The sequence below is a fragment of the Petromyzon marinus genome, chromosome 16 (genome assembly GCF_048934315.1).
Source record: "Petromyzon marinus isolate PM22_M1 ecotype Great Lakes invasive population chromosome 16, UKy_Petmar_22M1.pri1.0, whole genome shotgun sequence".
NCBI classification, from domain to species: Eukaryota; Metazoa; Chordata; class Hyperoartia; order Petromyzontiformes; family Petromyzontidae; genus Petromyzon; species Petromyzon marinus.
Genome location: NC_133682.1, coordinates 8,591,244 through 8,618,294, shown reverse-complemented (window position 1 = coordinate 8,618,294; position 27,051 = coordinate 8,591,244). Strand labels below are relative to the sequence as shown.

The 27,051-nt window shown below is 46.5% G+C and overlaps 1 protein-coding gene and 1 long non-coding RNA gene across 5 annotated transcripts in view; one reads left to right on the top strand and one right to left on the bottom strand.

Moving 5' to 3' along the window:
* GAB1 (GRB2 associated binding protein 1) overlaps positions 1–27,051 on the bottom strand; it is a 106,388-nt gene that overhangs the window by 19,496 nt on the left and 59,841 nt on the right. For 2 of the 3 annotated variants that reach the window (XM_032955250.2, XM_032955251.2), the window contains exons 2-3: positions 14,312–14,440; positions 12,946–13,114 (exon numbers count right to left, since the gene is read on the bottom strand). In XM_032955250.2, coding sequence (XP_032811141.1) covers positions 12,946–13,114; positions 14,312–14,440 — 298 coding nt within the window. Of the gene's footprint in view, positions 1–12,945; positions 13,115–14,311; positions 14,441–24,550; positions 24,673–27,051 lie in introns of those variants that run through there. The other variant, XM_032955252.2, reaches the window with a different exon arrangement.
* LOC116942865 (uncharacterized) lies at positions 930–24,556 on the top strand. Of its 2 annotated transcripts, XR_012941826.1 has the most exons (4): positions 930–1,382; positions 9,178–9,401; positions 22,601–22,744; positions 23,671–24,556. It is a non-coding gene; the product is annotated as an uncharacterized LOC116942865 (long non-coding RNA). The 2 variants fall into 2 exon arrangements; XR_004402860.2 differs by lacking the exon at positions 23,671–24,556 and having other exon boundaries at positions 22,601–23,142.

The following is a 27,051-nucleotide window of genomic DNA, read 5'->3' as shown; positions in this document are numbered from 1 at the left end:
AAAGCGTGTGAGCAGCGGCGCGGGCACGCGGGAAGAGGCGAGGCAACATCTGGGCCGCCCGCCCCACCACCCCTCCTCCTCGGCCAGGAAACTGATGTGTGCATCACGAGACGGGTCGCCGCCGACGATGATACACGGTTTCACGGGGACTCGGCGAGCGCCGTGCCGATGGCGAGCGCTGGCAGAGCTCCTGCCCGGATGGACGCGCGCTGGCAATGGTGCGTCTTTGCTCTGTGCTGAATCACGGATTGTTATTTTTTTTTTCTTTTCCCAGAAGCGTTATTCCGATTGTGATATCGGCATCATGTGACGAGGTGAAAAATCCATTCGGATCTCTTACAGAGCATTACAGACAACGCACTGTGTTTGAGAGCGATGAGCGGAAGTGGAAATTGCAGCACTACTTCCGAAGTCGCTTCAAGCGACCTCTTATCCCACACGGGGGAGAGTAACATCCATCGGATGGCAGTCAAACTGATATATTTCATTATCCAGAGCTGGAAATTCGTCAAATTAAGTATAAAATAAAATTTGGTATCAGTGCTGTTTTTTGCAGACACGGTTAACTAACTACCCTAGAGAACCCGCTATAATCACGGAGTGCTTCATCCTCCTGGACTTGAACCCAGGCTTTTCAAACAGTGCTCGCCTAGCGCTTTGACCTCGGAGCTACGCGGCCACCTCCATATCCTACCGCGTGTGACTTACCGCTTGTGCCTCGCGCGCATACTCTGTACGATTTTTTTACATTTATATTAAACCCTGCACAAAAACGTTATTTATTGAATGAAAGTTGTGTCATTACAGACAGTTTGTTTTAAGCGCCCGAAATATGACTAGATGAGTGCACGAGTAATACTCGCGCAGTTTTGTAATTTCAACTGAACACGCAAATATGTATTGCTTACATCAATCCACCAAATGTATGTTAATGTAATTAAACTAGTGCTGCTCCAGCAAGCAATGAATAACCCGTAACAAAACAGGGCTTTAACGAGGGCCGTGCATTAGGATGACATGACGTAACCAACTTAGGACTTCCAATGTATAAATACACCACCTTGGTCATACAGATATCAATGCGTGAGTCAGCGTGGAATGAACAAAATGTAATCGCACGTTGATGATTAAACACAAACACATGACCCGCGCCTGCTCGCATGAGGCATCCGCCACACATTTCACACGTCTGCGCATCCCCTCTGGGTGTGGGATGGGGTGGGGGAGGTGGGTAACGGACCCATCGTCATGATCATCATCATCAAAGCGCGCCGACGGCACGGGGTGACGAGCGGCGGCAGGCGCACTCGGTGTCCACTACAACGGGGGAGGAAGTGGCGGCCGACACCGCCCTGCGTCCTCCGACTCAGGAAGCCGGGCAGGTCAGGCACAAAGACGAAAATACTACGAAAACATTTCGCGGACGGACGGTTTAATGGACGGACAAGAGGGGCAGCCGGACAGACACCTGGACAGCCGAATCGACGGATAGATGGATGAACCCGCGGACGAATGGACTAACGGGCACAGGGATGACAGACGGAGGGACGGACAGCGAGACGGATGGATGGGCGCAGTCCGCGTGGGTGGTGTGACGCACGGGACAGCGCGAGCAATACGTGTGTACGGCTCGAGGTATACGGGCCACTCAGTCGGGGAGGCAGCCCCGGAAGCAGCCACATGTCACTCAAATTCCAGAAGCTAGGCCTCAAAAGGCATTACCTCGCCCAATGTGATTACACGGTGCTTATTATTCGAGCCAGGGAACTGGGCAGCCTGAAAAACATTTGCCCTCCGCTGCTATTGCCGGTGTTGGAAGAGTTTGAGGGGCTCGAAGAAACGGGGGGGGGGGCAGGCTGTGTGTGACACTGGTGGAAAAATGCCATTAACATGGATTTCATTCATCTGGACCTGCCTGCAATTCGGCACCGCAGACCCTGGCGAGTTTGATGGAAATAAGGAATGGAGCCGATTTGCGAAGCCTGCATTAATTCCTCTAAAATGTTACAGAAAGGTGCGAAGCTGCTCATAAGATAGCTCGTCTAAGCAAACCGCAATCAATCTTCTGCCAAAAAACTAGACAGAAGGTAATTTTAGGAAAAGCAATTGTGTGTGTGTGTGCGCGTGTGCGTGGGTGTGTAAATAGTTGGAGGAAATATTTAATTCAAAATCAGATTACTCTCTCCCAACATCCATCAAGTCTGCCAATGTCCACCCCAGCCCCATCTCCCCACAACCCACACCTCCCTTTCTAAACTCCCAGTGGGGTGGTTGATTTTTTAATGCACTAATGCACCACTTTTTCTCCCTCCCGCTCTCTCTCTCTCTCCCTCCTTTCTGCCAAAGCTGGGGGGTGCCCTGTGCCCTTCATGCATCGCTAACGTGCCGCGCGCATTTATTACGGACCCGCCTCTCACTGCATCAGGCATTTCAAGCCTTCGCTCCACTTTTTGTAAGAGATTGCCCCATATGCAATGTAGCCTGCCCATTGCTAATTCCCACTTGGGATCGTTAACCCTTCAACCAATGGCTTTACCGCCTCTGGACTGCGTTGCCCACGGGAGGTGCTCCCTTTAAGTGCTATTATGAGTGTGTGTCTGTTCGTATGTGTGTGTGTCCGTGTTTGTAGGGGAACATGAGAACTCACTTCACCCAAGATTCAACTAACTCTCGTGATTCTGGGTCATTATTCGATTCAATCATTGATTGTTTTGTGCCCTTGTGGTGTGTACAGAATCCACAGCCTGAATGAAACAACCACATACAACACGTAAATGCATTGTTAATTAGGAATGTATGGCCCTCTATCAATCCACTGCTGGAGGAAGACCTCTCCAACGCCGTATTAGTCATGGGGGTTGCTTAACCAAACTTACCCATGCTGGTCAGTGGCGGCTGCTGAAGAAGAGGCAGAGGACAAGTTTATTTAACAATTTAAATGCCTATACTCGTTGGTTCTTTCGGTAAAGTCACGTAGGTAGAAAAATAATAGATCACGTGACGTTTCAATCGTAACACAAGCAATCGTCATCAGGTGGGATAACCACAGCAAGAAAAACTGCTGCTAGTGATGGGCAGAAACAGAAATCAAGTCGTCAGAGTCATAGTGCAGTGTGCTACAACTGTGCCCCCATTCCAACCATACAACATACACGCTCGAAAATTAACTATTCTTACAGGCACCATTCCGTGCCAACATTTCTTGGGGAGTCGGAAAAGATTGTGCTTCGCGAATCACCGCGTGCGTAATGTTTGCACGAGTACGATTCCGCGTCTGGCTTGTGAAATGGAGAAGTAAGCACTGAGGAGTGGCCCCGCAACAACGCACCACATTCCCGGTGATCCAGGATCGAATCAACAAACCATGGTACAAACTACCCGTGGCCATCTCGGCCCTGGGGATTCCTGCAAGTACCTCGTGCAGTGTGGTCAAAATCAGCATAGGCCATTCACACATGGCAAGATGTACACGTTTTTCCGACCATACCAACCAGTTCGTTGTGTGCCGTGTTGGTCTTAATAGGCACTTGCCAACAGCACTCGTCCCAGCAGTGGCAAAGCTTGCCCTGTGCCCAACTAAAGGGTTAAACGGAGCAATTAGACATCTAACATGCCCTCATTTCACAAATGGTACCATTTAATTGTAATTAGCACAACTTGATAAGGAAGCAGCGCGTTCCATACGCCTAATGCTAATTGCATGTCGTGTTAGTGGTCCCCGGGTAGCATGACCATGTTTGAAGTCAAGGTTCACCCATTTAAATTCTCACAAACATTTTCACAACATTGACCCATGTGCCGACTAAAATGGGGGCTGTCAGAGCCTCTTAGCAAAAAATACAAACAAAAGTTAAACGAAAATTGAACGATGCCGGTCAGTATTTTTTTGGCTACAATTGCCCTGCAGCAAGATGCATCGCTGTTCAAAGGACCGGCCTCTAAATTTTCCATTGCCCACTGGAGTACTTCATTATTGACGCCATTAGCTCCACACGGTTTAGCAGCCAATTTTCATGAGTGTTTTCGCCCACGACTGCACACGCACGCAGGCAGGCAAGCATGCCGCTCGCACATAAATACTGCGGGGCAAGCTGGGGAGACACAGGTGTTAATAAGCCCCACACACTCGTCTCCCCTCACCGCTCACGTACTCCCCACTCAATCCCGGCAGTGCCATTCCCTCCCTCTCGCCGCTTTGCTTGATGGCAAGTCTTTTTTTCTCCTCCAATTCTCCTAAGGGAGCTCAGGCATCGATCACGGGTGTGCACGCACGTACACTCTCCCCATTTGTTCAAAAGGCAGGCAGAATAAATTAAGCCATTACCCCGACTGTCACCGCAACTCCTGCCATCACTGCCACCCACAATGTGACCTTCGGGCCCCGAGACGGGCCTGCATTATTCAAGCTACGTTTTTTTTTTGCGGCAGCAGATTGGCCTCGCTGTTTATGGCGCCCTAGACGCGCTGGGAGATAACTGCTGCCAAGGCAGCGCCCCCACCCCCCCCCCCCCCACATCATCGCCGCCAAAGCAGCGTGCTCCGAACCGCAACTCGCCTCGCAAAAAATGATTACGCCGACCTTTAACCTTGGCGTCGTGTATTTTTCGGATGTTGCGAATTTCATACAAAGCATGGAGGGAAAAAAAACGCGCGTGAGCCAAGCGCCCAAAGATTTACAACTGCGTGGTCACAGTGCACTAGGTTTTTGGTCAATATGCCAACCCCTAGTTACAATGCTGGTTCGGAGCCAGGCATAGTTTAATGCTTTGTTGTCAGTCATAATTCTCCCCTCCGTCACATTATCGGCCATCCTTGGGCTGGTGCGTTTGTCTAAGCTCAACAGGGTTGTTTTTTCTCTCCCCGGCCGGCGGAGCGAGGGTGCCTGTTTTTGTCCGGGATGCGCTCGATGAAGGAAGAATAATAATAATACCCACAGACATTGGCTTAGGAATGAACAAGTCACGAGCGCAGTAGGGTATCCAAACAGAACGAGGTGGGGGTCACGTGAGAGCCTCGTTTCCCGTTGGGATCAGTGCAAGGAGATTTGGCCACGAAGCACGGGTTGCCAGTGTGCAAATATCATCGAGAAATCGGGAATGCAGTGTGTCCTGCCACTGCCGTCTCGACCCAATGTTGGGTAAAGGCCACCCCCCCCCCCCCCCCCCAAGTCGTTAGTCGGTAATGGGGGTTGTTCGATTATACTCGGTTACATTGGTCAGTGCAGGATGGTGAAGGATGGGGGCCCAGGACTGCCACAGATATCGCAGACCACTGACGCTGGTCGTTGCTAGGAATAAAACTCGGTTGTCAAGATTCACCGAGCGTGCCACTAACCATTGGGCCATTCGAAAATTCACACTCCGCTTAATGCCTTCCTCTGGCAAACGATAGCAAGAACCAAGGCAGTGGGCGCTTCTCTAAGGTTTTTACAAGCCAGCATTTGACGATAACCATCAGCTGTCATTTCTTCAATGCTAGCATTCACTCGCGATACCAGTTCATCTTAAACTAGGTGAACCCAGCGGAAGCAGTAATGCAAAGGTCAGTTCTCCGGCTTTGAACTCATTAACCCGAGTTTGATTCCTGTCCACGGCTGATATCAGTGGCAAGTGATATCTGAATTAGCCCTGGGACTGCCCCCCCCCCCACCCTTCACCAACCGACACGAACCAACATGGTGAAGTATGGGCCAGAGAACTCCCATGACCGATATGGCATGGGGAGGTCTTTATGCAGCAACGGACTGACTAAGCAATGTAGGTTATTATTTCATTGTTAAGTTCCTGTATGCAACATTTCCGCCATGGTGGCAAAACGTTAACTACCTTGCATGGTGGGCAAGCGGTCGTGGGTTCGATCCCGACCCCGACACGCGTATATTTTGAGTTTGCATGTTCTCCACGTGGTTCGCGTGGATTTTCCTCTGGGTTCTCCTGTCTTTCCCTCCACATTTAGAATCAACATGCGTGTTGAGCATTTAGCCGTGAGAAATTGCCGCATGATCGGCTATTTCGTTGAGCTATCATTTGTGGCCAGGTCGCTTCTAAACAAGAGCTATGTAGCTCAGTGGAGCTTACCAGGAATTAAAAAAAAAACAATTGCATATAGAAACATGCGGATAGTAGCGAGCGAGGCAAACTCTAAACGTGTTCCAAGGGGTTAGTAGGCAGTGCATTGAAAAAGGGCTGAATCGTATAATATCATATTAATTTAACCTATGGAAGCTTCAAGCCAGGTTCAGAGAGCAGTTGCCGCAGCAGTGTGTGTGTGTGTTTATTGACTGAACTCAGGGCATTGGGGATGTAGCACAGCGCACTGACCGTGTCACCTCGCACACACTCACACAAACACACAGACCGCACGCCAACGCCGTTCTGCCGTTACAACAGAATCCGTTCTGTAGCGGTGTCTAAAAACAACCCCCCCTTCCCCCCACATTTGCCCCTCGCAACCACGTAATTATTGACAAAGATAGGATCCCCTCCATCAAAACTTTCCTCCCACTCCCCCTCCCCCTGTGCTCGCCCAGCCCCCAACCGCCCTTCCACCGCGATCAAATCCTCACCTCAACAACAGCAACATATAAAAAAAACAGGAAGGTGAATTTATCCACCAACGTCGCTTATTTTTGTCACAACCGCCCCCCACCCCACACCAGCGGCGTTTACGTTTAAGAGGGGGAAAAAACATTTGAGGGGAAAAATAACAATGTTAAGGTCATGGGGTTTTTTTGCTTTTGCTTCTCTTTTCACAAACGACGCCCGTGAAAAACACGGGCGTGCTCGAAAAGGACATGGACAACACTTTGTAGAGACTTTCTCCCAGACGCAATTTAGTAGTAAGAGCTTAAACGTGATTTTGTACAACGTCTGTATTACCGTACCACACAGTAGGCACAGTGTCCTCTTAAATAAAAATAATAATAAGTTGTGCGTGATTAAAAAGTGGTTAAAAGTATATATTCATCCTAGTGGGACCTCACTAGAAGGCGTTTGAGATGCAAAGAAGTATTTCACTTTGGGCAAACTGCCAGTTGTCAATACTTGGCACTTGAATAATATAAACACTAAGGTCATCTGATGATCACGAAGCAAGCCAAGGTACAGTTGGTGGCTCTCCAAGTTATTAAACAAATCAGACCTCGATGACAACACAGCTGATCGGGTTTACTTGCCATGGTGGTCCAGAGTTATTCATTGAGGTCTAGCAAATTGCTGGCATTTGCTATACAGCGAGAGAGAATGGGGCTTTGCTTTTGGCCTCATAACCAATCCAAAGCATGCGCTCGCCCATACACGTGTCAACAAATTATCGTCGGTTTTAATATTTTTCAAATTTCGATATCGTCATGTTAAAACCGATTTCAATATGTTTTAATTATCATTATGCTCTGTTGACACACGTGTCTTAAGTTATGCCTGTTAGATTTATCGGCTACAATTTCCTTGTGAAAGGCACTCGTGAAAGTGAAAATGAATGTGTATCTTAGTACCAAGACTGTTTACAGCAACACGTGATAGATTTAAAAACGCTGGCAGTCCCGCAGACGCAATTACCGCTGGCAATGAAGCAGGCACACAAATCACACGCAAGTGTGGTAATGCACTGCCACAGCGTTATGGAAAATGTGAATATGAATCAACATGCAAGGGTTGCAATATTACATCGAAGTGGAATAGTATAATGCACCTATTGCTAGCTAATTCTGCAGGGCATTAGACAAAGATCAGGGCGTGTTGTACACTGAACATTAAATGCCCGATGACGTTATCCCTGTCTGGTTTTTACAAAAGGAGACTGCTTATTCTGATTTGCTGGTGTCATGATCCAAATGGGAAAATGGGGAACACCTCCAACTAAATTACAAAGGCGGGACAGCGGTGGCCCAGTGGTTCATGCACAACACTTTGCACTTGGAGACTTGGGTTCGATTCCCAGCCATGACTCACACGAGGGCTGGGAGATATCTGAATCAGTCCTGTATAATCAAATAACCCCCATGACTAACACAGTATTGGATTAAAGCTGTACTCATTTTTATTACTATAAATAATCAACAGTTGACCTAAACAACTACCAAAGCTTCCCTGAATAGAAGTGATGAATACAGTACAGTGTCGCATATCTGAGTCACTTAGGACTCAGGTATAGGCAGATGTATTAAAGGTTAGATGAGTGAACATCGAATAGAAACAGTTATACAACTACAACTATTTTTATTTTACCAGATAAGGCCCGCTGAACTATATATATCTCTTTTTCAGAAGCGACCTGGCCACAAATCATAGTTCAACAAAGTGGCTTATCACATGGAAATTTATAGCAGCCAAATACTCTAAATGCATGTTTCTAAATGTGGGGGGGAAAACCAGGAGGACCTGGAGAAAAATCCACGTGACCACGGGGAGAGAGACACACAAACTCCAAATATACAGGCATCAGGGTCGGGATTGAACCCACGCCTCCTGTATATCAAGCAAGGTAGTTAACATCTCGCCACCGAGGGTAGACGTTGTACTCCACCGACAAGTTCTCATGATGCCCTATAAAATAAACCAATTGTGGTTTATGGGAAAACAGAAAAGTAGGGCATGCAGGAGAGCTGACTGTCCACGATGACGCATGTCCTTGGACAGCTCACAGCGGGGAGGGTTTTTTTTTTGTCAGAAAATTTGTATCCAGACTGCGAAATTGCGTTATTATACGAACCGTCCCTTCTCAGTCTCAACGCCATCCCTCAAATTGGATTTCAAGCCAATCAAACGATGTGCGGCACGGACTATGGGGGGTGGGGGAGGGGGGGGGCGAGATTGGGTTTCCAATCGGCAAAAAACCTTGAAATCTGACGCGAGCGCTGCCGCTTCTGAGCCCCCTCTGCCGCAGCCGCAGCGGCGGCGGCGGCGGCAACCTTTGGGCTTGCTGGAGACTCATGTTAACGTTGCTGCCTGTGTTCCGCTGATGCTCCGACAGATTTTTCATCTCAATTCAAATGAAGCATGAAAAGTAGCCCACTGGGAATTGGGGCAAAGGAAGTCTTATTACACCCCTATTTAACCTCTGGGCTCTCGGTGCGCCTGCAGATTGAAATTGAATGTTTTTGTAGTGTTTTTTTTTACGACGATGTTCATGTGTTGAATAAGAAGGTAATAATGTTATTATCTTTTGCACATGTTACAGGGTGAAGCGGTGCCGCAGTAGTTAGCGTGCTGCAATATGAACACGGCGACCTGAGTTCGATTCCCACCCGTGGCAAACACGAATGGTGAGGGATATCTGAACTGGCCATGGGGCCTCCCTCCTATCGCCAACGCACACTCACAAGCATGGTGAAGCATGGCCAAAAAACTCGCATGACCAATATGGTATGGGGGACGCCTTCATCTATGAGTGGATCAACAAAGGTATGTAGATACGCATTTATTATTTATTTACCCATAGGCAGCATACTGCTTGTACATATAAACAGTTGTGAGTGAGTGGTGTGAATTCCCACGTGCCCATTCATTAATTATTTAATGAATAACAATGGGGTTTTTTTTTACATTTGAGCCCCCTAACAGAGAACAACATTTTACATAATTAACCTCTGCCCATTCCCATTTTCCTCTCTAGGTTTCAAAAGGTGCCGGATGTTTCATAACAACATTTTCAGATCCTATTTGTGCTGTTAAGCCAATATATATATCCCACTACCAATTACCAGAACTGTACGTAGAAAAGACAAAGACCTCCTGTTTACCCTCTATATGCTTGTTGGGATAAGTTATATTCGAGAGCATCTATTAAGACCATCACGACACACAGTGGTGAGGCCGGCACTGGGCTTGTTGAGGTTAATACACAACAGCAAGTGCTCCTGTAATGCTGAGTTGACTTATGAAAGGCCCAGAATCGATTGCTATTCATTTATTTAGCCCTTAGCCTGTCCAAAGAATATTAATTTATAGATATATTTTTTCTAACAACTAATTTATTTGTTCGCGTTTTAGAAAATCAAACGATAATAAGCAAATGGAAGAAAATCACTATAACGCATTTCATAAATGACTTGGCCGTCACAGCAAACATTTAAAATCTCAAGCAACGGCTGGAGAGGCTGCAAAAACTCCGTGCCGTCACAGTTTCATCGGCGTAACATAAATGAGCTCCGGGCAAACACCGGAAAAAAAGGAGGAGTGAACCGACGGCAACTTTGACCGCGGCCGCTCAGTCCAAACCCGCTAAATTTAATTGTCGACGTGTGGCACAGTGCGGAAACAATGAGGTTAATTTTTGGAGGACTAGTTTTTTTTTTTTCCCCGCGTTCGCAAATTCCCTGAGAAAGGGGAGAAGCTTGGCAATGTGGCACGGATATTTGCACGGATAAAATTGCGACGTTCCGGTCAGGCTCGTGTCTGTGTCTGCAGGAAGGCTCAGCAACCTTAATTACAAAGGCAGGCCCAGGCTGCGGTGCCTTTCAAGCCACGTGATCGACCCCCCCCCCACGCCCCCCATCACACCATCCATATACAAGCGCTAAGACTTACTGAAAACACTGACAAATATCACTCGTATGTACAAACATAAACTTGAAATATCTCATAATAGGACTAAAGGGGCGGGGGGTGAGGGGGGAGCCGTGGTGCAGTGGTTAGCGCACGGTGAGGTATATCTGAACCGGTCCTGGGCACCCCTCTTTGCCAATTGGCATGCACTGGACTAGTGTGGTGAAGTCAAACAACCATCATGAGCGACACACCATGGGGAAGGCCTTCATCCAGCAATGGATTGACAAAAGGCAAAACATTATTGTGCATTCTTATTGACTAAAATATGCCATGAATCATAAAGTGTCGAATAAATTACGGACGGTATTGACAATGAAAACTGCAGTTTATTTTAACTTGGCAACCTAACCCCCATGAGGCATCCAATGAAAATTGTGTTTTTGCAAACCTTTTCAAAGCATATTCAAATCCACGTCTCAGGGTCTCCATCAACATCATCTGCAAAACGGAGTTGCGAGGTGGTTTTTGCATGCATAATGTGTCCTACATTATTCGCTCGCCAGACTGCTGCTTCTACTCCACACCAATAAACAAAATCATCGCAGAGCCCCAACAGCCGAAACGGACACCGAACCTCTCACAAGAACAAAATCCCATCCCACCGTCGGAGTGTAAACTGACAGCGGCACACTCTTATCCGGTAAAATAAAAACAAATTAACCGAGTAGGTCTAAATGTGTGTGACGTCGTGAACTCCTCTGAAACTCTACACGCTACGGGGTTCATTTTTATTCGTAAAAAAGTAAATAACGTTGGCTTGATACACCCTTGACGCAAACACTCGACAGTAACTATACATTCTTAAATGTAATCCTTAGAAATGAATGCTTAAATCCTGAGCTGAATATACCAATGTAATAACTGCGCCTAACATTAAACGAAGAAAATCACACGAGTTACAAGGCACCTGTTTCAGGAGGATCCTGCCTTGTGACGTTTAGAATCATGAGTGATTCACCCACCGTGCAAATATAAGAGGGTGACACTCAGCGCTGACTTCTTCTGGGCTCCTCATAGCCCCATGCCTACAACACCTGGCAAGCGCCCCCCGGTAGTGACCCATTCGAGTACTCACCAGGCTCAACCAATTAGCTTCAGGCTCAACCTTTAACTGACAAGACCGAGTGCATTCAGGGTGATCCAACCGCAAGTTGTTCCTTCACATTGCCGCGCGCACAATCTCATCATCATTATTATCACCGTCATTACGGACAGCAGGAAACGTCCCAGGCCAACAAGCATCTGTTACTTAAATCATGACCGTGTCATTCTCATTCCCCTAACCGCACGCTGCGCACGAGCTGCGCACTTGATATGAAAGCCGCGTGATCACGGTGATGTAAGTAAAATTGCCACCTGCTCGCGGAATGGATTCGTAGTTAGCGATAGCTATTTTTCGTGACTCAGGGCGTCATGCGATATATAAACAATGTGCCCGATTGCCATTGATTTTTATTCAAACCGTGCGCCTTTCTCTGCCAAGCAAATGCATCTGTCAGCGGGAAGTAATGAAAAGTGACTCCTCATTCTCCTACCTTGCGGTTTGCGCACAAATTCCCTACGCAGAGCGCAAAGAGCTTTCATCGGCCATAATATACCCTGAGCACATGATTATAAAGTGGCCTCGGGAAGACATTTGTCAACATCTTGTAATATATTTAGACAAACAGTGCTTACTATCAAATATCCACTCTAGTTCGTGTTTACATTTATGTGCTCTTTGCAATGGGTAATAATCAAACAAACAGATTTTTGCATCATCCGTAATAACAATATTTATATGAGATAAACATAGACAGTGCAAAACATGAATCATATAAACCCTATTCTTGGTTCTTTTCGTAAAGTCACGTAGATAGAAAATTCAATAAAAATAACAGGTAATAAATTTAAATTAAAAAATAATAATACCTTGAAAATAATAAAAGCAAAAAACCCCCACGACGTTTCGATCGCAACACAAGCGGTCTTTATGTTATTTTTATTTTATTTTCTACGTGACTTTACCGAAAGAACCAAGAATATGAATTCCTGCAGTCACAAAAGTTTCAAGTCAACAATCGTTGCTTATAGGAACGATTTTATTCATAGTGAGCGTAGGAATCGATTTACCCAATGAAATTATGCCTTTTCATGTGCCTGTCCTCTTGCAAAGTGACACAATGAGACGTTGCTGCTGCTACAGATTATGAGGATAATGACAGGGGTGTTCCGTGTGTCAAAGAAATCAATTCCGGCGATGTAAGTTGAAAATGCCCACATATTTAGTATTCACAAGAAGGTGGTGATGACAGTGGTGACGGTAGTGATGAGAGGGCTGGGTATTAGTGGTGGTGCTGGTAGTGGAAAGTTAAGTGCTGATAGTGGTGATGGTGGAGGCGACCGAGCGTTGATTTACCATCGCTGTCTGTGGGGTTGAATCCGCAGACGTCGCAGATGCAGCGCACCCACTTATTCATGTCGTGCTCACTGTCGGCCACCAGGTAGAAGGTGCGATCGATGGTGCGCAGATCGAAGATGTAGCTCTTCTCAAACTCCTTGCGATCGAACGTGAGGCCTGAGTCCACCTGAGAACACATGCGGGTGAACCCATCAGCAAAATCGCATGCACAGAAGCCAACGGGCGGGCGGGCGGCTGTAGCGGGGACTGGACTGAACCGTCCACTCCAAGAAAACTGGCTGAAATTGAGGGTCATGCAACCAGTCGTCGGGTTGTCCATTCTCTCGTGCGCTTGTGTGAAGTAAAGTAGGTGGTGTTGGGTGGTCCCAGCGCTTCACGATCCCAGCGATCCACATTGTATTCCTGGCCATGCACAATATTTTGAGTCCTGGTCTCATTATTAAAATAGACACCGAAGAGGCAGCCGGCAGAAGATGTTATTGGTCGCACGCCACCCACGCATGCGCCTTGCCAGCATTAATAGCCACTTGTGAACAGCACCAGCCACACAAATCTATATGGCTAATTGAGAGGTCTTCATCCTGTTATCTGCACGTGCATTCGCGTATACATGGGTCACATCTAGATGCGTGTGTGCAAGCACATCGTTGGGTGTGTGTATATGTGTGCATGCATGAATGTGTGGGGAGCGGTAGTGCAGCGGATTGCACGCTGCGCTACGAACCTGGCAACCCGAGTTCAATTCCCGCTCATGGCCAACATCGGTGACGAATATCTGAACCGGTCCTGGGCCTCCCTGAGGTCGACTCAGCGTTAAATGAGTACCTGGTGTCGTGTTATAAATATCAGCACTGGGGAGATAAAGGCGTCCAAAGGCGGTGTTGGACTTCATAGGAACTCGCTAACAGCACTTTCCCAAACAGTCTGTAAAGACTATACGGGGGTATCTTTCTCTTTAAAATGTATTCGTCAAATTAAAAAATACGGTAATCCACTCCTAAACGCATCATCCAATGCATGCACTCCAAGCGTACAAGTCAATCGATTCATTGCAAGTTGCACCAGTACGTTTTGCTCTATTCCAGAGGCCACTCTCGGAGTGCAAGGCTCCTTATCCTTCGTATGTATTATGTTGAACTTCTTTCGCACCGTACATAGCCAACCGTGCTAATCCGAGGTGTGGGGGAAGGACAACAAACTAAACACACACAAAAATCAGTTCTAAAGAAATGAGTTTTCAATCTATATTTAAAAGTGCATAGCCCCAGTGGCTTCCTAACGTTGGAGGTAAGAGCGTTCCAGACGGCCGCAGAAGCGTGTTGGAAAGCGCACGATGCCCCCGCGTTGCGCCGGCGCCGGGTACCTGCTCGCACAGGTTGAGGTTGATGATGCGGATGGGCTTGCGGGCGCTCTCGCTCTTGTAATACTCGAGCACGTCCGCGTCCCCGCTCAGGCGGCCGCTGCGCAGGACGAACCAGCGCTTCTTCCAAGCCTGCCCGCGTCGCACGGACGGACAAAAAAAAGGGGCAAGCGGCCTTAAAAGGTGATGGGGCGATGGCGGTGGGCGGGGGGGGGGGCATCGCAGAGCCATCGACCGCGCCGCGTTAAGCCAGGAGTGGGAGAGAGCAGCAATCATCGTCTACCGAGAAGGATTGCAGAGACGGAGGAGGGAGGGGCTCCGTACGGTGACCATTGCCATGCTAAATCACCGGAATGCGTGGTCTTCACTCGGCCTTATGTGCATTGCTTACTAAATGATTGTTAAAACGTAAGATTTATTCATTTATGTGTGTGTATTTAAAATGAGACGCAATTAAATTCTTTGTTGGTGACACCGCGTGGACAGTGGTGCACGGGCACTAATAGCACACAAAAAATCGACACATCCATCAAAAAATAACAATGTGGCCTTAACAAGAAAAAGTATACAATAGCCCTTCTTCATAGCACATAAAGAGGTCAGAGAGGTACAGTCGATGTAACCCCAGGTTGCGGTGTCATGTGTCTCTATGGAAAAGGAAACAGACTGAGTGTAGCTTCACCGGTGAGGGTATATCAGAAAGCGTCAACAAATTTTTCTTTTAACGAGATAGAATGGGATAAAAATAAACAACGAGAAACCAAGAAAAATCAACGTTCACTCCGTTAGGACTTCAAGGTTAATATTTTCCATTACAACTGTTAAACAAAGCAGAAAACGGATGTCAATAAAGCAATGCAAGCCCATTGGCCAATGAGGTCGGTAAACACGTTTTATTTTTATATGCTATATTTACATTGCAGGAGCAGGGCTGGCATCCAACATTATTGCCACTAAACCCTGGTGTGCTTCGGCAAGCAATGTCCAAACTCCTTTGACGCAATAAATTACTCAGTCTACATAACATTTCTGAAACATTTTTGTGAGGTGTGGCAGACGGGGTGGCCGGTGGGTAATTATATTTGTGGGGCTTGGAACCCCACAGAGGTGAGGAAAGTGGGGGGGGGGCAGTGAAAGAGGAGGGATGGAGTGTGTCATCATCAGCCAGGGTCAATGCACTGATGGATGAAGGCCTCCCAAAGCCAACCTCTCACAATCTGACGATGTAATAATCCACCGAGCGCCTGCATGGGAACTTATTTGGGGACGGGCATGGTGCATGCAGTTTAGAATCATTACGATGAGCCGGTATTTCCGAAGGTTTTTTTTTACTTTTTATTTTTTTCACGATTGGTGCCAGGCCCCCACTGGGCCCTAAATGACGAGCTACCGGTTACTCGTGGCAGGCATTGAGCGGCGGCCACTGAAAGGTGAGAATGCATAGGGTGTCCCTTCAAAACAACAAGCAAGAAGCACTTAGGAATGCATCTAGCTCCACTCTCAGCTAACGTGTAAACATTAATTCACTGGCACCACATCACCGATATGATTTGTCCATCAATTTTGCATGCCACTAAATGAATAATAAGCATTGATACCACGTGTTAAAGATTTCTGTGCATTCGTACGCGCTTCTTTCCTCGGCATAAATCGTATTATCGTGTTTCATGTATCCATGAAATATTTAAAAGGGCCTTGAAGGTCAGAATCCCTTCGTGAGAAAGCCCTGTGGGATCTACACCTAGTGAAAAAAGGAATCTTGTAACCGCTATTCGACATGAGTGCGAGCATGCTCCTCGGCTCAAGTTTGAAAAATACATCTGATTTTTTCTTCTTGGATGTCACATGTCACAAGATGAAGAAAATTCCATTCGAAACTCTCACAGCGAGCAATGCACCACTTTGTCTCAGAAAATGACCCTGGAAGATGACAGCTTAGAACGAACTCGTAAAGTCACTTCAGGAGACTTCGTTATCCACACGAGGGTTGCAGCACATCATCTCAGGCCTTGGAGATGACCAGATAACCAAATTGTAGACAACACACTCATAATTTCATTGCAAGAAAGACAATTATTTCTTTTTTTTTACGTAAATAAACTATGGGGGAGAGTGCTGTCAGTGAGCATCTATTAATGCTGGCATGGTGCGTGAAGAAGTGGTGTGGCCAGCATTATGCCAGGCTGCCTTTGTTTCCCCTGATATTTGTACACTGCACAAAATACTCTTTGAAGACGGGCCAGTACAGGCTCATATATTCCTCCCCACTGATATTAGCTGTGGCCAGGAAGAAAACTCGGGTTGCTGGGTTCATAACACAGCGCGTAATCCACTGCATCACCCCTCCCATATTAAAATAAAGTGTGCGCACGCACACACACATGGCACACCCAGTGTAATCCTGCACATGCAGCGTGACTTATCCTCACCAGTTCAATAAAATTGGGAATCAACACAGATCCAGTTTCTGTTCGAGATATGCGGTGGGGATCACAGTTGTTTTTGTCCGAACATAAACCTCCCTAACACGACGCATTATTAACAAACACCAGCACATGTGGCCCACACGATCGCGGGAAGGCGGAAGATGAAAAATGAAACCACCGCAAGGCTTTCCCTTCGCTCCGCATTGCCAACTCAAGCGTGGAAAACGAATCACTGCACCCTAATTTGAACCGTGAAGACCCGCTCCGATAATGTGACCCAGATAATGGCACTGGAAGAAAGCCGAGCCAATAACGCGGGCCCCATCTTCCAGCCAACGCATTAATACCATCGGCATTCCATTAGGCTAATGGGCTCCTATTGATTCCACGCAGCACGCGAGGATTCGTGCAGACGTAAACAAGGTCCCAAACAAACGTCGCTTCACACCCATGAAGTGCAACATGTTCTCAAGGCGTACGTCATCACCGTGTAAAAAAAAAATCTCACAATATTCAAATTGTGCCATTGGTTAAATTTCGTCGTGGAATTAAGAAAATGTCCACTCAGAGCTCTGCAGCGAGGAGTGCACCACCCTGTGTCAGAATAGCTGCACAAATAGACATCACGGAGCTACTTTTTCGAGATTAATTCAAGCCATGCACACTAGGGGCACACCTTCTCCGTGCCTCGCAAAAGAGGGTCACAATTGCATGTCAATCAAACCAAAATGTTTTTTAAGTGCAAGCGCTGTAATTTTTGCCAAATTAAGTAAAAGACCACTAAAAAATTTGAGTATGTATTTGTGCATTAATCGGTGACCGAGCTGACATCATCAACTCACGACACATGAGAACTCAGATCAGAGCCCTGGATCTCAGCAGTGCCAGCTCAGCTTTCTCACCCATGAGCCATCTGGCCAACTCATATGCAAATGCCCTAACAGATGCACGTTTGCCGAGATGTAGAATCCGGTGGTGGCTTCCAGTTAATGATACGTCAAGGTGCCTCTGCTGTGAAATGCGGATCACAAACGATGCACGTTCATGAACGTGGCACCAAATAAACGAGATGCCCTGCCCGCTTGGACCGGTGAACAAAGTCATACGATAAAAAATATATAAAATATAAAAATACCGCAATAAAAATCTATCGCGTGTTTTCATTGGTAATAAAAAAAAGTTGTTGACGTGTAAAATCAAACACAAAATTGATAAGTGCTCCATTTACCAACCTAACAATTTAAGTATTATTCAACACGTGGTTTGCTTTGCTAAGATTGGCATTGTTTTTTTTATTCTTTAGAATCAGTTACCGAGCACAGGGCCCAAAAGCCGAAAATTTTCGAGTGGCCAGCAACAAACAGCGCTCTTGAAGGTGACATAGACAAGAGTTAATACGATTCTTGAATTTACCGAGGATCATAATGGGAACGACAATGCGAGGGGATTAGCAAGTCAAGCCGGGCGAGGGAGGACGTGAAAATAAATGCAAAACAGTCATTATGGTGCTAATAAAATCGCAATAATAAATTGCAACTTGCAATAGACTACAACATGGGTTGAGGTATCAAGGAGTGATGTTTTTGAGAACAGTAACCAACAAAAAAAATTAAAATGCTAATAATAATGAATTACAAATGCTGTTTAATATAGACCCAAGTAAACACGCTGCATGAAAAATGATCACATCATCGCCATGCACTAGCTTAACTCACTCAAGACTGCCCTTCCAGAACATTTTCAAGACATACACAGGACTTGCTTTATTCAATATTCAATTTTCATCCTGCCCAGATAAACGTGAGTGAAAGCGGCAACGTCAATGCATTATCTCTGCCAATATCTGACGAAATACTACGGGGAGAGTTATGTCAGCCGTAATGGCAGAGGTCCATTTGTCTTCCACGCTGGACATGTACGGACTTTGGAGAATAAACGAAAAGAGCCGATGCCAAATGTCACTCACGCCCAGCTCCGATGAGTCACGCATACCCAATGCTCAGCTGCACGCCACCCTGCCCTCTCAGCTTTGCCCCCTCTTGAGACATTTAGACTCATCTTGGAGACATACTGGGGCAGTCTCTGTTTCTCCGAGATGTAATTTTAATGTTCCAGAATTCTAGATTGCAACAGACTTTTGAAATCCACAAGATGTCCGTGTGAGAATTGACTGGTGTATGCGCAAACCGTCGTTGGGTTCAGTGGTATGCCGCACTGCACAATGAATACGGACACCCGAGTTCATTTTCTCTAACACGGCTAATATGTCAGTGGCAGGTGATATCAGAAACGGTCCTGCCCTCTCCCCCCTTCACCAACCTGAGCTGACCAGCACTGTGAAGTATAGTAGTGAAACACCCCCCCCCCCCAACACCCCCCAACTGATATTCGTCATCGCTAGGAATTGAACACAGTTTGGCAGGCTCACAGAGCATCGCACTAACCACCTTGCCTTTAGAAACGTCACACGTCGTTATATAACCACCACCGGTAAATTATGACAAGAACCGGGGCAGGCCGGTAGTATGGGCACTTACGACATTTATTTTTTTCAAAGCTAGCACTCGACGATAACCATCGGGTGTCATGTCCACAATGCTGGCAGTCACTCGCAATAACAGGAATTTATTTTCAACTAGGTGAACAAAGGAGGCAGCGATGACATGGTTAATTCTCCAGCTATGAACTCTTCAAATTGAGTTTGATTCAAGGTCACGCCTGATATGGGTGCAAAGTGATATCTGAACCAGTCCCGCCCCCCCCCCCCCTTCACCAACCCACAGTGACCGACATGGTGAAGTATGGTCAAAGTACCCCCATGACCAAGAAAGTGAAAATTATAATCGTTTATGGTCTACACTCTGGAACTGCTGGTCTCATCTCTGCGTTCAAAACGGTCAATTCCTAAGAGCGCATATCCTTGGCAATGATAACAACTTGTAATCGTATTATTATTATCATTTACAATGCGGTCTAGCAATGTTATTGTCAAGGCTGGGAGGTGGGAGCCGTCAAGGTTATGTGCTTGCGTGATGGCCACACAAGCCACCAGAGCGTCGTACGCCGCGCGGTCAATTTGCCCGGTACTTCGACGCAAATCGCAAAATAAGCTCACCCAACTCCGGCAGTGATGAGCGAGATCGCGAGGCCTATACCGTGAAAACCCTCGTCAATATTGCGCAATTAAGCTAATTACCGCACACGGAATCCCTCCCGTCGGATCACAGAAACTGATCCATTCCGAGCGGCACACAGAGAGCGCTCCCGTGCCCGCTGTGCTCCTGTAATAATCAGGCTTCCCTAAACGGCGCTAAGTGCTTCCGATTTATGCATCAGATGAGCAATTTCGTTTAAATGGAAAGAGCTTTAGCCGCACACGAGGTTTGGCAATTTGTATGCGATTGACAGGCTGCCGAGAAGCATTCCCTTGTTTATGTTTAAACGTTGGTTTAGCCATGAGTGCTATTTGATACAGATACGGAAGACATGTAATGTGGCATAAAATTGGGTTGTTTACAGGAATTCCTGATTGAATAACTGCATTTCTACTTTAAGAAAATATTTTTCCATTGTAGTCAATGGTATATGTGTTGAACTTCTTTCACACCGTGCGTAGCAAACCTTGCTAATCGGTACATTACCGTACTGGAGGGGAGTGGTGGAGCAGTGATTAGTACGCTGCGTCATGAACCCAATGTGATGCGAATTCGATTCCCAGTCACGGCGAACATCAGTGGCGAAGTGATATCTGAACCGGTCCTAGGCTCCCCCCCCCACCCCCCTTCACAAGCCCATAGTGACCATAGTGGTGAAGTATGGTCAAGCAAACGTGACCAAGATGGCATGGAGAAGAATTAATCCAGCAGTGAATTGACTCGAATTTATTGCTATTATTACAGGAAGGTGTCGTTTGTTGTTGAAATCAAATAGTTATAATTGTATGATGAACTTATTTTACACCGTACATAGCCAACCATGCTAATCGGAGGTGTGAGTACATGGAAAATATGTTGAGTGTTAAAAATGATGTTTAAACTACTGTTTGAAAATGTAAGCCACAAACACAGTGTAATCTTTGACATCAAGCTGCCATAGAAGAGACGATTAAAACACCGCTCAAACACTCATGTTGGTGAACAATAAACTTTTTCTGGAACTCTTCCTACATTCATTTGCTGTCAACAAACGTTTCTCCAGCATATAATGAGGCACTATATATGTTGTTTTTTTTCCAACTTGGATAACAGTGCCGTATCAGGATTAATGATTCACGTGTGGCTATGACAACAGCATCACGAGTGGCGAATTTAATAAGCCCTAACTCGCACGTGAAAGCTTAATCTAAAAAATAAATCCATCAGCTCCACAAGCAATTTTCTTGCTCAAAATGAGCACTGCGGTGATGTTTATCTCCTGTTTACAGCCCTGAGCCAGTGGTGGACAATCTACGTTCCTATGGCGTGAGCGAGTCTATCCACAGGAGAATCACTGTTGACTTTCCTTCAGAGTGGCACTCATTTTGTTGAACCCTGGAGGGATGACGGGCTGAGTCAACATCCAAACCAGGATTTTGAACTTGGAACCTTAAGAATTTCGAGCCACTCATTCTGACAGTTGAGTCTTCATTATTAAAATGCAACAATGAACCGGGTTGATTTTAATCTTGATTTTAAGCTTTCGTGACTGCAGGAATCCACACTCTTTGGTTCTTTCCGTAAAGTCACGTAGGTAGAAAATTAATAGATCACGACGTTTCGATCGCAACACAAGCAACCGTCATCAGGTGAGACAAACACAGCAGGAGAACCGCTGACGCAGGAGAGATAGCTGCTCACCTGATGACGGTTGCTTGTGTTGCGATCGAAACGTCGTGACCCATTAATTTTCTATCTACGTGACTTTACCGAAAAAAGCAAAGAGTATGAGTTGATTTTGTTTTGTGTTTTAACCTTGATACTGTTTGTTGTGGTTGTTGCTGTTGTTTACATTGTGGATCCTGTTTTTACTCTGCGTATCATGCTTTACTTGTATTTATCTTGTGTCAGTTCGATTAACTCTGCACTTCAAATTTGTTTGCATTGAGAATGCCGACGTCACTGTTATAACATTTTCGGCCCGAGGCGGTTCTGTACCGTTTCTTGTCATGAGATATTTATTTCTACCCAGATCTGCCTTGAAAGATAGACTTCTGGTCTCAATGCACCCTTACCTTGTCATAAACTGAATATTTGTATCGCATATAAATAGTGCTGTCAATATTAATCATAGTGACCGCTGCAAGAGCAAACTCTGAACAACCTACGACGCTGATGCAATTGAGCACATTTTATTTACCCTGTACCAACGATTGCACCTATGGCGATGAGCAGTAGCTCATGCAAAAGGTCTTGCTTTACCTAGAAAAAGCATAACATGGCACGTCGCTTAGCATCGCATGATACGTCACTTCTGACCTACCCCTAATGCTGCAAAACACGAAAACTTACTTTTAGAAAAAATGTACCGCGTGTTTTGTTATCGTCGATGCTTAGGTTAAAACAAGATTTGTCGGGATCCGTCACAGAAGTCACCTCTACCTGTAAGTGCGTATACATGGCAAGCAACTACGCTTTAGAGGCAGGCTTCACCCGACCACAAACGCGTCCCAATGAGTGCTAAAGACAACGTCACCAGCCGCACCACAAAGCAATTTGGTCAAACTCCCGTACAGCCAATCCCCCAATCCCTTCCCCTCCAATCTTCCTCTCTGCTCCGTGGGACCTGCGGTAACGCTCCCACGGATGTAGACGGCGATTAAAACAGACCCTGGCGCAAAGATAGAATTTCAGGGCTTGCCTTAATCGTATTTTTTTGTTCCTTTGTGCAGATGCCCTGGCACTTCCCGATTAACGTAACACTTTCCATGGAAATTTACCGACTGGAAACGCACGAGCGGATGTCTGCTCTCCTTTCACAGACAGACTCTCCCCGCGACCCAATTCACCTGTTCACCCTCTCGACTGAAACAAGGGTAAGAACACTCCGTGTAACAACAACCGCGTTTTTGCCAACAGCGCCTTATTTTCCTTCCCCCCCCCCCCCGATGAATGCAGTAAGGCCACCCAAGGTCAAATACAACTGTGCACTAATTGGGGATTTTGTGTTCCAAGTTTAAAGTTTCAGTCGCAATGCGAAGTCACACTCTGATCATTTCACCTCGGGAATCTTTTGTCCTCAATGCATTTCAGTCTTCACTTTAAAGACACAATCGTGTAAATTCCCATTCATGTTTTATAGCGGGCCCCGTTATCAAATATTACCTCACCGCGACATTGTTGCAGCATAATGAGGAGATTGTAAATCAGAAGAATATAAATCGAGCAAACACTTCCTTTTTTTTTCCTAGAACAGGTTGTTTTCGCTCGTCTGGCCAAGTTCCTTAATTCCGGGTAAATTCCCAACGTGTTATGTCTGCATCTTGCCCAAATGGACGGGACAGCTGCTGCGGCGGCAGCTCGTTTTTCCAAGCCTGGAGGCGTCAGGAAAAAAAAAACAGCTGAGGCTTAGCTCTCGACATGGAGCGGGCGAGCGGGCGAGCGGGCGATCTCGGGCCGTGTGACACCGTCTGATCACGACGTCCACTCTGCGTCACCGTGGCCAAAGATGCTCACGCGATACGCATCTCGCATCGAGGGCGGCTCGCCTCGATGTCTTTCGTAATTACATCGGCAGCCGTCGGTGACGTTGAAAGCAAGGACGTGTTCCCCTCTCTTCTCACTCGACTGCCCTCCGCGTGCCCTACTCTCCCTCTCTCTCTCTCTCGTCTCACTCTTCTCCACACACTCTCCCACCTCTCTCCTCTAATCTCACTCCACCACCATTTCACTCGATTCCCCACCTCACACTCCCCTCCCTACCTGTTCCCTCCCGTCACATTGTACGCACTCTCCACCCCAGGAATCAAGGATTTCTATCGAAGCCACAAGTCAACCATCACTCAGTGGGAGGTCGCTTATTCTCCTTTGCTGCCCTCAAGGTCTGGAACTTCCTTCCCCCCAGTGAGGCGTGCTGTCGACTCCCTGCCACAGTTCAAGTTCAGGGCTCAAGATCTTCCTCTTTTCTCCACTGCCTATGACTGACTCTTAAAAAAGTGAAAATGCCCACCGTTTCTGTATGGTATTTTGAGATGCGTTCAAATTAGACGCTAAATAAGTACAACTTATTTATATATTAATTATATATTTTATTATTTTGTTGTTTCCCTTCAACGTGACTTTACCGAAAAAACTAATTAATATTCACTGCTATCCCTGGCACACTGCGATATGTGTTGAGATTGTGGTTTCAATTAAAGTCTTATATTGCAATAACAAGAACACATACATCAGCAGAAAAATGTCGCTCGACCAAAATACGAGCCAGGCTTTACTCCATATGTCTTGCCAAATGATAGCAACCATCCCGATGAGCACGAGTTCATCTAAGGCAGCAAAATCAATTTATTTTGGATTGACTGATGACACTAATATCACCAATCAATTTCATTATAAATTAAATTAGCTCTCACATTCATCCGCTTAACATCCATTAGTCTATCTGCATATTCATCGGTCTGCGATGCGCACGCACATCCGTCAAGTCCGCATTTCCCATCCACATTCGCATCCATCACAGGCAGCCTGCAGACACAGCCGCGATCACATCCATCCAAACACTGACGACGATAACAACAACAACAACAACAGCAACAAACAGAAGCCGCCTAGCTTGTGGTCAGTTGTGTTCTACACTAAAATGTTTACCATTTTCCCGCTCGTTCATGAACGTGCTTACTTACTCAGAGTGCACAGAAGAGCAATGCCTGAACGGCGGCGGCGGCAGCAGCAGCAGCAGCAGCAGATGCGGCGGAGGCAACAGCAGTAGCAGCGGAGGCAACAGCAGCAACAGCAGCAGCGGCTCAGATGAAGAGGCGGCGCTGGCTGGCACGGTGGCACCTGCGACTGCGTCTCACGGAGACTGCGGGCGCGAGGCTCCGGCAGCGGCGTTTCATTGCCGTCGTGTTTACGGAAACGTGCGGGGGGCTTAGGGGAGGGCGGGACAAGCGGTGGGGGCGAGGAAAGCTGCTGCTGCTGTTGCTGCTTGGTGGTGGTGGTGGTTGTTGTTGTGGTGGTGGGGAGCGGTGTGATTGTGCTGGTGGTGGAGAGGTGGGGGGACGGAAAGGAGAGCAGGGATGCGTGGTTGTGGGTGGGTGGGTGGGGGGTGGGGACGTGTGTGATGGAAATGGGGTCGTCCCAGGAAATAAGTTTGTTCATGCGCTTCCACGGACGTGAACATTTCACTGGCGGAGGAAGAAAAACAACCTGGAGTGGGCCGTCAGCTAAATGGTGCGTGCACAAAGATGAACCGACGCATGGCATCATTAGCCATTCCCGATGTAACGCTGGATGCAAGACATTGCAAGACAAGTACACTTTTACCACGAATTTTAAAAGGTCCTCGTCGCTCAGGAGAATGCAGGACAGTTATCATCAATGTTGAGTCGGTGAAGGGAAATTTCACATTCATATGGCAGGAACCAGTCTATCCAAAGGGACACAACTGTTGACCTAACAGGTGGTGTTCATTTTGCGAACCCCACAATGATGATGATGACAACGATGATGATGATGATGATGATAATTGATGCGGACTGACGATTCATAATGACGGGGGGATGATGATGATGATGCTGGTGGGATATGAACTGGTATTCGCACTGCTGTACCAAATGACCAACACCCCAATCCCCTCCCCTGCGTACTTGGTAAGATAAACGTTAAAATTTAAATATACACAAGTGCATACATATAAATGTGCACGTACTGTATATGCATTACCATTGCCTAATAATGGCCTAGCAACAAATTAATTGATCAATAATAGGTGATGTATGCGTGAACCAATATTTTTTATTAAGTATAAAATTCAATAACATCTGTTTTATTACACACATCTACTTTACCGCAATGACATTTCCCTTTGTGAAGTGTATTCAATAGGCACTTTGTCACATAACCGGCATCCAAACACATTTATACACCGCATATTTTATTTTTAAACCAACGATTACTTATTTATTTACATATTCGGCATCTGACCTTGAGCCCAAGTTAAACGGCCTTTAACCGCACGACTGAATCCCCGTTACTGCGATCTCCCGATGCCAAAACGCTCAAGGTAGCATGCATCGTAGCGCTTAATAGAAAAACCCGACAGAGTCTGGCTAAAGAGGCCTCCCCTCTCGGACAGGAAAGGCTCACAGCTATGGAGAGCAAGAGAGAGAGACACGGGAGGCAACGGTGTGACTCAACAGTCACACAGAGGTCAAACCAGTCACACAGAGGTCAAACCAAAGCAACTGGCAAATTAGCACTCTAGTTAAATTCCAGCGACCACCAAGCGCGCAGGACGTGTGAAAGTGAATGCAACTGATGGGAATCTATCACAAGTGCAGGTGACTCACGGTGTGAGGATGCTCTCCTATGTAGTGTAAGTGGGTGGCGGTGGGGGAAAAAACATACAAGAAAATGTACGTAATATTCCATGTCTTTTCCATTGTTTTCATGTTAATTGAGTAAATATTATTTATCAAATAAACGTTTTGGAGAGGGTGATGTAGAGCTGGTAGTCATGGCGCCAGAAATGACAAACACTCCCTTGCAAGCTGCATTTGTGTTTGTTCTCGCAACCTAATGTTCCCCTGCGCCATATAATATAACTGCTTTTGCACATCTGCACTGGCGAAGCCAGTGGGAGGAGGAGGTGGGGTGGCACGTGCCCCCCCCCCCCCCCAATGATCCGATCGAAATCCCTAATTTCGATCGGATCATTGGGGTTAGTAATAAATCAGCATTTTGCGACCCCCACTGCCACTGTGTAGCATATTATTACGTGCCAGGGACTCTATGAGATGATAGGACAATAGTCTGAGTCCATAATTGGCAATAAGTAACGGCAAAGCAGTTATAAGTGACTCACAGAATTGTGCGCAGTTGCGTATAGAGTACACGACTTCCCTGAAGGCAAACACCTTGAGCGAGCGTGATGCCGATCACACGCGGTTCGAATTCGACCCTCGATCGATGGCTGTGCCATCGCCGCACACGTGTCGAATAAAAAGCAAGGGACAAGTCCTTACTTACTAACAACTCCTCTATCATTTTTTATTGCTGGAGGGGTTGCCCCCCACTACCTGAAAATCCTGGCTCTGCCATTGCACATCTGTGTGATTTATTTTGCGAGAAGTGTTTCATGTAGCATCTGCGATATGCATTTTTAAAAGGTTGCTGCGATGCATAA